Source organism: Sceloporus undulatus, chromosome 7 (genome assembly GCF_019175285.1).
Source record: "Sceloporus undulatus isolate JIND9_A2432 ecotype Alabama chromosome 7, SceUnd_v1.1, whole genome shotgun sequence".
NCBI classification, from domain to species: Eukaryota; Metazoa; Chordata; class Lepidosauria; order Squamata; family Phrynosomatidae; genus Sceloporus; species Sceloporus undulatus.
In genome coordinates, this window is record NC_056528.1 from 22,899,601 (window position 1) to 22,910,635 (window position 11,035).

At 48.1% G+C, this 11,035-nt stretch overlaps 2 protein-coding genes across 7 annotated transcripts in view; both read left to right on the forward strand.

Moving 5' to 3' along the window:
* Positions 1–14: 14 nt before the first annotated feature.
* Positions 15–5,648, forward strand: SURF6 (surfeit 6). Of its 3 annotated transcripts, none has more exons than XM_042480369.1 (5): positions 15–235; positions 931–1,192; positions 2,241–2,474; positions 2,655–2,740; positions 4,425–5,648. In XM_042480369.1, exons 2-5 carry the CDS (start codon positions 1,099–1,101, stop codon positions 5,094–5,096), a joined length of 1,086 nt encoding a protein of 361 aa, XP_042336303.1. In that variant the 5' UTR covers positions 15–235; positions 931–1,098; the 3' UTR covers positions 5,097–5,648. The 3 variants fall into 3 exon arrangements, with proteins under 3 accessions (XP_042336303.1, XP_042336302.1, XP_042336305.1); XM_042480368.1 differs by having other exon boundaries at positions 16–235; positions 950–1,192; XM_042480371.1 differs by lacking the exons at positions 15–235; positions 931–1,192 and adding an exon at positions 1,203–1,335.
* A 1,556-nt stretch (positions 5,649–7,204) lies between these two features.
* The window catches only part of CCDC180 (coiled-coil domain containing 180), a 47,574-nt gene continuing 43,743 nt past the window's right edge, over positions 7,205–11,035 (forward strand). For all 4 annotated transcript variants that reach the window (XM_042480582.1, XM_042480585.1, XM_042480584.1 and 1 more), the window contains exons 1-3: positions 7,205–7,352; positions 8,723–8,916; positions 10,326–10,414. In XM_042480582.1, coding sequence (XP_042336516.1) covers positions 7,281–7,352; positions 8,723–8,916; positions 10,326–10,414 — 355 coding nt within the window. In that variant the 5' untranslated portion in view covers positions 7,205–7,280. The remainder of the gene's footprint in view (positions 7,353–8,722; positions 8,917–10,325; positions 10,415–11,035) is intronic.

Sequence of the window (11,035 nt, forward strand, 5' to 3'; positions counted from 1 at the left end):
CCCTTGGAGACCCCTAAAGAGGGGAGCCCCTTAATGGCTAGTTGTGTTCTGGAGGGGCCGCCTCCCACTCCAAATGGCCTGCAGGGATCTGGATTCGAATCCATCCTTTGGCCATTGGCCACGCCCCTTGACCTCGGAGAAGGCCCCGCCCCCGGAAGAGGATGCGTCCTTCTCCGCTTGAAACCGGAAGCAGCGCTGGAGCCGCGAGTGGAAGGGACAGTCCTGTGCTCTGGGTGTAAGTCCTCCCTATTAGCTGCCCTTCCTCCGCTGCGTCCACACTAGAAACATAACCCACTTTGGCACCGATTTGACTCTTTTCTGGCTCAAGGCTATGGAATTCTGGGAGTTGGGAGTTTGTTGTGGGTCCCAGAGTGAAGCTTTATCTGGCTCAAGGCTATGGAATTCTGGGAGTTGGAGTTTGTTGTGGGTCTCAGAGTGAAGCTTTATCTGGCTCAAGGCTATGGAATTCTGGGAGTTGGGAGTTTGTTGTGGGTCTCAGAGTGAAGCTTTATCTGGCTCAAGGCTATGGAATTCTGGGAATTGGAGTTTGTTGTGGGTCTCAGAGTGAAGCTTTATCTGGCTCAAGGCTATGGAATTCTGGGAGTTGGAGTTTGTTGTGGGTCTCAGAGTGAAGCTTTATCTGGCTCAAGGCTATGGAATTCTGGGAGTTGGAGTTTGTTGTGGGCCCAGAGCGGAGCAGAGCTCCGCTCTGGGCCCACAACAAACTCCAATTCCCAGAATTCCATAGCAGAGAGTCAGACAAAGAGTTAAGCCTTGACCTCTGGACCACACAACAAACTCCAACTCCCAGAATTCCATAACCTTGAGTCAGAAAAGAGCTAAAGCAGTGCCAGACTGGGTTATATCTCCAGTGTGGATGCATCCTCTCTCTCTCTCTCTCTCTCTCTCTCTCTTTCTCTTTTACTCAAGGTTTAATTTCTCCTCGCAGAATAGAAATATCAAGCAGAGCCCCCGAAGTGGATTCCCATCAGACTTTGCTCTAGATTCAAAAGACGGACAAGGCCTTGGTCAGCGGAGTGACGTCCTCTTCTCTGCAGCGGGAAGCGCGGTGTCCTTATTGCTGCGTCTTCGTCCGAAATGGCCAGCTTAATCAACAAAGACTCTTACTTGCAACAGCTGGCTAAGAAAATTTGCACCCAGGAAGCCCACCCTCCGCAAAAAAGGAAATTTGGTACAATTTCGCGATGCTTTGGCTTAACTTTTTGAGATGGTGTTTCTAATGCATTAGAATAGAATAGGACATTTTATTTTCGCCCCACCTCTCCAACAGAATCGAGGTGACTTAACGATAGAATAAAATACGACAGTGCAACAGTAAGTAATGGTTATAAAATAAATAAATTAAGCTTCATGAGATGTGAAACATCCATATTGACTTCAAGGTTGCGGAGTGCCATATGGAACACCAATGTGTGTGTCGCACAATGTTACCACTGAACATGAGTATCACATAATGTGCAACCCCACAAACAGAGATTCATGAAATTCTGATGCGTTTAGGCCACAGCCACACAGCAACCCTATATACTGGGGTGAAATGGAGGGGGAGCCATCTAGGGAAGAGGAAAGAGCAAAGCCAGGTTGATATCAGACTCGGCAGGCCCTGGTCGGCACCAGCAGAGATGGGGAGGGGAGAGAGCCAAGCTGGCTTTCCAGCTGAATAAGCCTTGTGGGTTCCTTGAGGCAGGAACCCATAAGGTCAGAGGCACAGTAGCCTCAGCTACAGGCCACCCTGGCCAAAGTGGTTCTGCACATATTGGGAACCCATTGTGACACATGCTGCTTCCTTTTCAGTCTCTGCCCTTCAGCAGGAGCATCACCTTTACCTCTGGGAGAGCTGCCTCCAGTATGGATGTTATTCACAACCTTTCCCAATCTCAACTTCTCAAATGTTGTTGGAGTGCAGCTTCCATTTTCCTTGATTATGGGCCACGCTAGATGGGGACAGTGGGAGTTGTAATCCAATAGTATCTGTGGACCCAGCACTGGGAAAGTATATGACTTTTAAATTTAATTAAAACATATATTTTTGCATGTGCTTTGTTTTAAGTGTCTTTTAGCTGTTGTACAACACCCCAGGAGTTGAGAGGTGATAGAAAAGCACTTTAAATGAATACAGGGATTAGAGATAGGTTAGGAACAAAGTATAGCAAATCACTGTCTCTTTTCCTCTCCCCACGTTTCTTGAAACCCATTTCTTTCACTTCACACCTTCCTAGGAGGCAGTTTGGGTGATGATGGCTCCCAGCCAAAGAAGAAGAAGAAAAAGAAGAAGCAGCTGCAGCAGTACAGGAAGCCTGGTGAGAAGAAGGGAACCCCACCTGGAAAGCAAATGGCTCCTGAGGTCAGGAGAGTGTCCTCCACCAGGCCAACACAACCAGCCATTAAGAAATCAGAATCCAGCAACAGCAGATCAGCTGCTGATGATGCAGGGAAAGAGAATGGTGTCCCAGGTAAGCCAGGAGTGGGACTGCCTTGAAGGGATCTATGAAAGTACCAGTCCTGCACAGGTTTTACTAGGTGCAATTTCAGGATTGAGAGGGAAGGTTTACTTGTGCTGGGTCTTTGAGAAGCCATTGCCCTGCTCCTTTCTGTTGTCCTCTTCTCATTGCTCTTGCCGGTTCTCCATGCAGGCACTCAGACTGCATCCAGCTCCTTTTCTGCAATGAACCTCTTACGGCAGAGGCTGCATGAGAAGATCCGAGAAGTTTCTGGCCAGGTATGATCAACATCCTTGTAAAAGGAACAGTTCTTATGCTTTGAAGCAATGATTCCCAAGGTGGGTGGCATGCCCCTTCCGGGACAGTGGAAAGATCTAGCAGGCAGTGAAGAGGAAAGAGGGCAGCAGGGGGGCAATGAGGGGGAAAGAGGGCAAGAAAGACAAGGGGAACCAGCCTTTTGGACCATTGTGGGGATGAGGGTTACATGAAACTTATTTTCACTGTCCCTTAAAACCACCATGAAGCCTCACTTTGTGTGGTGGTGTCTCCCACTCTTCACCTGTCCACATGAGCTCACTTTCTTGGCTGGCCTTCTTTCACTAGTAGTGCCTGGAGACTCATGGGAGGTTTGGGTGCAAAGCATCATTTCTGTTGCTTGGAGTGGCACCATTTTGGTACTGACTGACTGACTGACTGGAGGAAGGACTTAGAAAATGTGGCAGTGGGGAAGAAGCAACAGCAAAAAGGAACTTTCAAGTCTAAGACCCCGCTTAAGCTTTGTGTGCTCTACTTGCTCTTGCTTTCTTTCATTCTTGCTCTTGCTTTCTTTCATTCGATTGGAGAAGAGGTCTCCAATCCAGAGCATGTAGCCTCTGTATACCCACTATACACACACCAGCTGCAACCATGTCCATTTTAATGAAGACAGATTGAGAGTCCTTCCTTGCTAGAGAGAAGCCTCTCCCTCACTTGGTCACCTTGGGAGCATTGATCAAGCAGCTGGCTGAGCAGTGAACAAGAAGCTTCTTGCCCACACAGGCCTTTGCAACAAAGCAAAGGGTGAGAGGTTTTTGTGACATTGCTCAGCCAGCTGCATGGTTGCTGCTCTGATAGTAACCAGGTGCAAAAAGAGTCGTGATCAATCAGTTGAGAGTGACTGAGAAGCCTCTCGCCTGCGCTGGCCTTTACTGCAAGGATGACACAAACAATAAGCTTCTTAGTAGCTTTTCAGCCAGCTGCTTGGTTGCTGATCCCAAGGTGACTGGGTACAAAGGGAGCAGTGACCAAATTGGTTGTTTTAAATTTGCAGTAGAACAGTAGATTTAATATCAGGAAGTAGGCATTGGGTGGTGGTGGTGCTAGGGTTGTTGCCTGAAAAAGTTTGGGGACCACTGATCTGAAGGGAGGCATGAGCTTCTATCCTTTTTTGGGGGGTAATTTTCTATTCACTTGGTGAAAGCAGAGGGGCTCCTTTTTGAGTAGAAATGCATAGGATTGTGCCATGGGAGATTTAAATGTAACCTACTCTTTTCAGTTGATCTCTCCTCATTTCGTTTCCTCATGTCCTTCCTTCCTAGTTCATTCTTCCAAGTGCCAAGACTTCTTCCTACCTTGTTCATTAGACATGAGACCTGGCATCTCCTCCTGTAACCCCCACCCCCTTTCCTTCCAGTTGTGATGGACAGGTGTGCAAAGGAATCACCCCATGTCAGGGTGCAAGATTAGGAATAGGAACATCTTCTGGGCCCTCTGCAGGCCAGGTTGTCCCCTCCTGGCACTGACCATCTTATTCAGGGGTGGGCAAAGTGCAGCCCTCTAGAGGTCATTGGGCTGATGTTTCCATCATTCTTAATCACCACCTATGTAGGCCAGGCAGGCCTGATAAGAGTTAGAATCCAACAGCAGTTGAAGAGGTACCCTTCAAATGATTCTGTTTTCCCCTCACCTTCCCATCTCTTACAGGGAAGTTCCAAAGAATTGTCACCAGCTGTGCTGGAGAAGAGACAGCGAAGGAAATATGAGAGGGAAAGAAAGAAACGCAGAAGAAAAGAGCTGAAGATGAAGGAGAAAATGGAGAAGAAGGAAACTGAGGAGCCTGTTTTGGAGACCCAGGCCCAAAAGAATGACAACAAGGCCGAAATTGTCTTTAACAAGGTCAAAGTCCATGAGGAAGAGGAGCTGAGCAAAGCAGAGAAGCGGAAAGAAAAGAGGAAGACTCTGAAGGGCAACATAACACCTCTGACAGGGAAGAATTACAAGCAGCTTCTCAGCAGGCTTGAGGCACGGAAGACCAAGTTGGAAGAGCTGAAGGACAAAGACAGTGAGAAAGCCAAGGAACTGGAGACAAAAATGAAGTGGACCAACGTCCTCTACAAGGCAGAAGGGATCAAGATCCGTGATGATGAGGACCGGCTGAAGGCTGCCCTCAAGCACAAGGAGAAGCGCAAGGCCCAGCGCCAGAAGCAGTGGGAGAAGCGGACTGAGCAGGTGGCAGAGAAGATGCAGCAGCGCCAAGACAAACGTCGCAAGAACCTCCAGAAGAAGAAGGTTGCCAAGGTGGAGAAGAAGAAAGCCAAGGCCCGCAAGAAGGGCCGCATCCTGCCTGAGGATCTGGAGAAAGTGGGCTTTAAGTGAGCTTAAAGTGGACCAAGGGAGGGACTCTGCATACACATGCCTGAGGTGGACTTGGGTGGGACCCACTAGTCAAAGCAATCTTTGTCCTGCATTTCTGGGTTTGTGTCTCCCTTGCACAGCTCCAGGGTGGTACATATCAAACAGCCAGGATGGTATAAGGAAATTTTAATTGTAAAGTTTTTAAAATGTTTTTTTTTCCTTGTGAGCTGGGAGAAAGCTGTCATAAAAATGAAATAAATGAGGAGGAGGAGGGTAAAGAGAAGATGGTATGAGGTTATAGGAGTCTCCTCCTCTCCCCTGGCCCCTGCCTCAACCCATTTCTGCTTGAGACACTTCCACCAATGTGCTGCAGAAGACAAATTGAACTCTGACTGCTGTGGAATATGTGGATCCCCCTTTCCCATTCTTTCTGATGTCAAAATCACTTGCTACTGGTTGGTTATTTTTAAGCAGGCACTGCACCAGGCCCCGTGAGCAAGACGTTTGACAAAGGGAAAGGCACAAGGATTACCTTACAAAAACTGGCAATAAAGTTTTCTTATTTAAAGAAAACCTAGCACAAGTGTTTATTTTTTCTTTTACAATTTGCAGATACTGTTTTCACTCCTGCTAACAGAACTCTGGGGCAGCAGAACCCTTTGTAAAAAATATTTGAAGGGATGTCATATTGAGGAGGGAGCAAGCTTCTTTTCTGCTGCTCCAGAGACTAGGACCCGGAGCAATGGATGCAAGCTGCAGAAGAGATTCCACCTCAACATTAGGAGGAGGTTCCTGACAGTAAGGGCTATTCAACAGTGGAACACACTTCCTAGGAGTGTAGTGGAGTCTCCCTCCTTGGAGGTCTTCAAATGGAGGCTGGATGGCCATCTGTCAGGGATGCTTTGATTTGGATTTCCTGCATGGCAGGGGGTTGGACTGGATGGCCCTTGCGGTCTTTTCCATCTCTGTGATTCTATGAAAACTGATGACCAGCTTCTGCTTGCACAGACCCATGGGGCATCTAATGTTGAGGATAATCCATGAGGAGAGAATAAGGAAACAGCCCCCAACAGCTTGCCTACAGTACATGGTAGATTTCCTCTGACTGGAGGAGGTTCATTTAGCTACTACCAAGAAGTGTATTTGTGGGCATCTCTTGAAGAAAAAGAGGAGGAGGCAGCGAGGCTGCTGTCCTACAACTTTCAGAGTTGTAGGCAGAGAATTTTCCCCAGGTTTTGAAGAAGTAACCCAGAATTAGGAAATGTGTTGTTGTGTGCATTTCTGGCTTTATTGCAACCTTGTTGTGGGATTCTGTTAGCAAATTTGTTTAGAAGAGATGGCCTTCCTCTGAGGCTGAGACTACTAGCCAGTGTTTCTCTGTGGCTGAAAAGGGGATTTCAATCCTGGTCTACAGAGTTAAAGGCCAATGCTGAAACCACTGCACCATACTGGCCCAGCGCTATGTCTACACATTAAAATAATTTAAAGTCTTCTCCCAGGCAACACCATGTTTTTACCTCAGAGGACACCTCTAGGAATCTCTAGGTCCTCCAGCGCAACTCTGGTCAACATCTGCCAGACATTGACCATAGAGTTGTGCTGGAGGAGCTACAAAGGCCTAGTAGAGTATTCTCTCTAGGTCTTTCAGTGCGACTTTTAGTTAAAATTCGACCATAGAGTTGCGCTGGAGGACTAGAGAATAGTCAAATCCATACATATGGAGGGATGAGTAATAATAATTGTAAGCTTCACTGAGAGCCTTTAGAGCTGAAGGGCAGGGTATAAATACCATAAATAAATAGAATAAATAATAAATATGATTCTAATACAGAGAGTCCTATTTGGAAATTCTTCTTAAAAACAGTTAAAATAGTGCTTAAAATACATTAAAAATTATAATGACTTCTTATACATTCGCTTTTGGGGAGGCCTTGGTTTTGGGCTGCTTGAAGCGCGCCCCCAGAGGTCCCTCAGGCCTTTTGGCTAAAGGAAAAGGGCCAGGCCGCGAGCGGTCTCCATGGCAACGGCGCGATGGAAGAGCCGCCATCTTGGATCCCGTCCCTTCTCGCGAGAAAAAAACCCGGCGCGTGCGCTCCTCCCTGCCGCCGCGTGGTTGCCGTGGAGACGGAGGAACGCTGCGCCGCTTCCCTCGGACACCTGCGTTCTCTGGGAGGGAGCGAGGCTCCGGGCCTCGGCGGCAGCAGCATGGCCTCGACTCCGGGGGTCTCCCGCGTCGTCCCCAGCGGGAAGGTCTACCGGCAGATCTTTGACGACGAGGTACAGAGAAAAGGGCTTCCAGTCAGAAATACATAGCCGAGGGATAAGTAGCCCGCATCCACACTGGAGAAATAACCCGGTTTGGCACCGCTTTGGCTCCTTCTCTTGCTTAAGGCTATGGAATTCTGGGAGCTGGAGTTTGTTGTGGGGCCCAGAGCGGAAGACCTGGGATCTTTCCTTGGAGTGGGCAGCCCTTCCACTGCGGAGCTCTTCCACAGGGGGTCTTGGGGCTCACAGCAGCCGCGCCTTGGGTTGCCTTTGGCCAGATCACAGAATCATAGAAGCCTAGAGTTGGGAGAGATCCCAAGAGCCATCTAGTCCAGCCCCATTCTGCCATGCAGGAACTCTCAATCACAGTATCCCCATTGACAGATGGCCATCCAGCCTCTGTTTAAACACTTCACCACTCTCTGAGGAAGGAGTGTGTTCCACTGTCGAACTGCCCTTAATGTCAGGAAGTTCCTCCTAACGTTGAGGTGGAATCCTTTTTCCTGGAGCTTGCATCCATTGCTCTGGGTCCTGTTCTCTGGAGCATCAGAAAACAAGCTTGCTCCCTCCTCAATATGACATCCCTTCAAATATTTAAACAGGGCTATCATATCACCTCTTAACCTTCTCTTCTCCAGCTAAACATCCCCAGCTCCCTCAGTCGTTCCTCATAGGGCACGGCTTCCAGACCCTTCCCCATTTTAGCCGCCTTCCTTTGGACACATGGCTCCAGTTTCTCAACATCCTTTTTGAATTGTGGTGCCCAGAACAGGACACAATATTCCAGGTGGGGCCTGACCAGAGCAGAATAGAGTGGCACTATTACTTCTAGACCCGCTGTGAAGTCCCACACCGCCATCTCAATGCAGCACAGAGGTGACTCAGGGCTCCCCATGGCGGCTCCAACAGAGCATCAGCTCTGGCAGGTTCACTCACCCTGGTATGGCATCAAGGGCAGCCCCCTGCCATGATGGGGGGCAGCCCAGACACATCTGCTTGTAGACAAAGAAGCCTTCCCTTGCAGGTTCACACCTTCACTTCTGCTGGGCTTCCCCCCCCCATCATGGCAAGGGGCTGCCCTTGGTGCCATACCAGGGTGAGTGAACCTGCCATTGCTGACACTCTGTGGGCGCCGCCATGGGGAACCCTGAGTCACCTCTGTGCCAGAGTAAAATGGCGGTATGGGACTTCACAGCAGGTCTCGAAGTGGTATTGTGGCAATAAAACATGATTAGGAGTTAATCCTGGAAGTTAGAAGTCCCTAAGCCTGCTGCCTGTGCTCCCTCTCTTTTTCTTCAACTGGGTTCACGTGTAACTTTGTTTGTTTCTGGCTTCTTTCCATGGAGAAAGATATCTCATTTCTGTATTTTGGCTTTGACAAGATAAACCTCGTGCGCACTCTTGGAAAGGCGAGAAGCAAATTAGCGCAGCACAAACTCCCACAGATTCCAGGAAGGATCCCCTTGGTGAGAGACACAGAAACATGTTCCGGCACTGGATTTTTATCGCATCGTCAGCAGACATGGGTTGAAGGAATGCCCAATGATGACTACATAGAAAACCCAGTGCATTACAAGTAAGGAACCAAATCATTATGTGACTCTGTGTTGACTTTTTACACCATCCTTGCCTGGCCTGAGGTTGTCTGGATGTGTGGGAATACAGCCCCCATCAGCTCCCAGTAACACAGCTAGTGGCTGGAGTGGGCCCATTAAAGAAGATGGGAGCTGTGATCCATTGTCTCTGGAGGGCACCATGCTAGGAGGAGACTGACCATAAGTGCCAGGCAGTCATATAAAAATGTTTGTCCTGAAATTCCTGAGACACTCACCATAATCCAACAACAGGAGGCAATGGCAACTGGCTGTTTTGTGCTTTTCTTTTGAGCTTCACAGAGGTGTGTATTGATTTAATGCTCACAACCCAGGCTTAGCTCAAGTGTCTTCCTCTAGCTCAAGGGGGGACACTCTCATGGCCTCCAGTTGTCAAGCATGTAGGTTCTGTGATCCTGAGACAGGTGAAATGACCAGCCAGGTTTGGTCTCAAGAAGCTATTTTATTGAAACAGTGAAAAAAGATTCTAGTCTACAACAGACTTGTGTTTCACTCAGTGCTTAGCAATCATAGGTGGTTGGGAAGTCTGCGTATGGCAAGCATACAGAATTATATGCAAGCCAGGGAGCAGACTGAGACTGATGGAGGAGAGCCAGGCCTGCCTCTCTGTCTCCACCTGGTTTTCCTGCTGGTGGCAAAAGAAAAGGTGGATAACACCCTCCCTCCTCAGCTAGTGTGGTTAAAGGCATTTTCCTTTACACACAACTTGGAAGAAGCCTTTCCATGCTGGCTACAGTAGAGGGAGATTTCCCCTTTTCTCTATGCAGCACAGGAACAACAACTATTTAGCCTCTTACGTGGATCTGTAAACCTTTTAAAAACTGACTAGCAACTTCTCTGGGCTTATTGGAATAGATTGAGCTTTGGTTTGATCTGCCAGTAGTTGTTCCTGTGCAGTGTTTATAGAGAACCAGTGTGGTGTCATGCTTTTTGTGTTGGACTACGACTCTGAGAGACCGGTATCTGAATCCCTCTCAGCCATGGAAAGCCTCTGGGTGATCCTGGGCCAGTCACCCCATCTCAATTTCAGAGGAAGACAGTGATGGAAACCCTCTTCAGAAGGAATCTAACTAAGAAAACCATGGGACAGGGTCACCATGGAATGGAGTCAACTAGAAGTCACGTATAGAGCCAGTGTGGTGCTGTGGTTTCAGTGCTGGACTAGGAGACCAGGGTTTACATCTCTGCTCAGCCATAGAAATCTCCTAGGGGACCTGGGGCAAGTCATACTATTTCAACATGCGAGGAATGGCTCAGACAAACCCCCTCTCAACTAATTCTGCCAAGAAAACCTCATAAAGACTGAAATTACTTGAAGATGCACAACAACAACAATGTTTGGTAAACTTAAAGCTTTTTGTCTCTGTTTCAGGGAAGCAACAACCTTGGCATTTCTGAAGAGTCAAGAAAGTGACAGTGTGATTGCTGCTCGAGAAGTCAGAGGCCTTGCTGAAGTCACTAGTAAGTAAGCAATAGCTGTTGAATTCTGGACGTGGTGGTCTGTGTTCTTAGCATACCTGGAAACTGTATTAGCTGCTCCTGGGACAAATTTGGGACTAGGAAAGGCAAGGGCTGGGGATCATGTGACCCTCCAGATGTTGTTGGACTGCACCTTCCATTATCCCTAACCACATACTTTTCTGACCAGGGCTGATGGAAGTGGTCCTCTGACGACATCTGGAGGGTTACATTTCTCCATCCCTTGGGAAAACATTGAGAAATTAAATGTATTTCTATGGTGAACATTCCTTGGAATCTTAGGCCTGATACAGACAGGCCAGAATAAAGCTGCTTCGGGCCTTAGATAATTTTTTTTCCATAAAAGCTTCTGGGGACTACAGTCAGAATAACATGGGCCTAACATTGGCATTTTTACTCACTCATTCTGCTGTAAGTAATTGTACCATTGCTCTCACTCACTGTCTGCAACTTGCTGTTTCTGGTACTTTGGGGCTGTACAGATGGGCAAAAAGGGGCAGCCAGAGGCCCCGGATTGTTGCTGCGGCAACCGCACATCACAGCAACAATCTCATTTTTTTTTTTTTGCCACTTTGACACAAATTGGGGGTGAGGTATCCATAA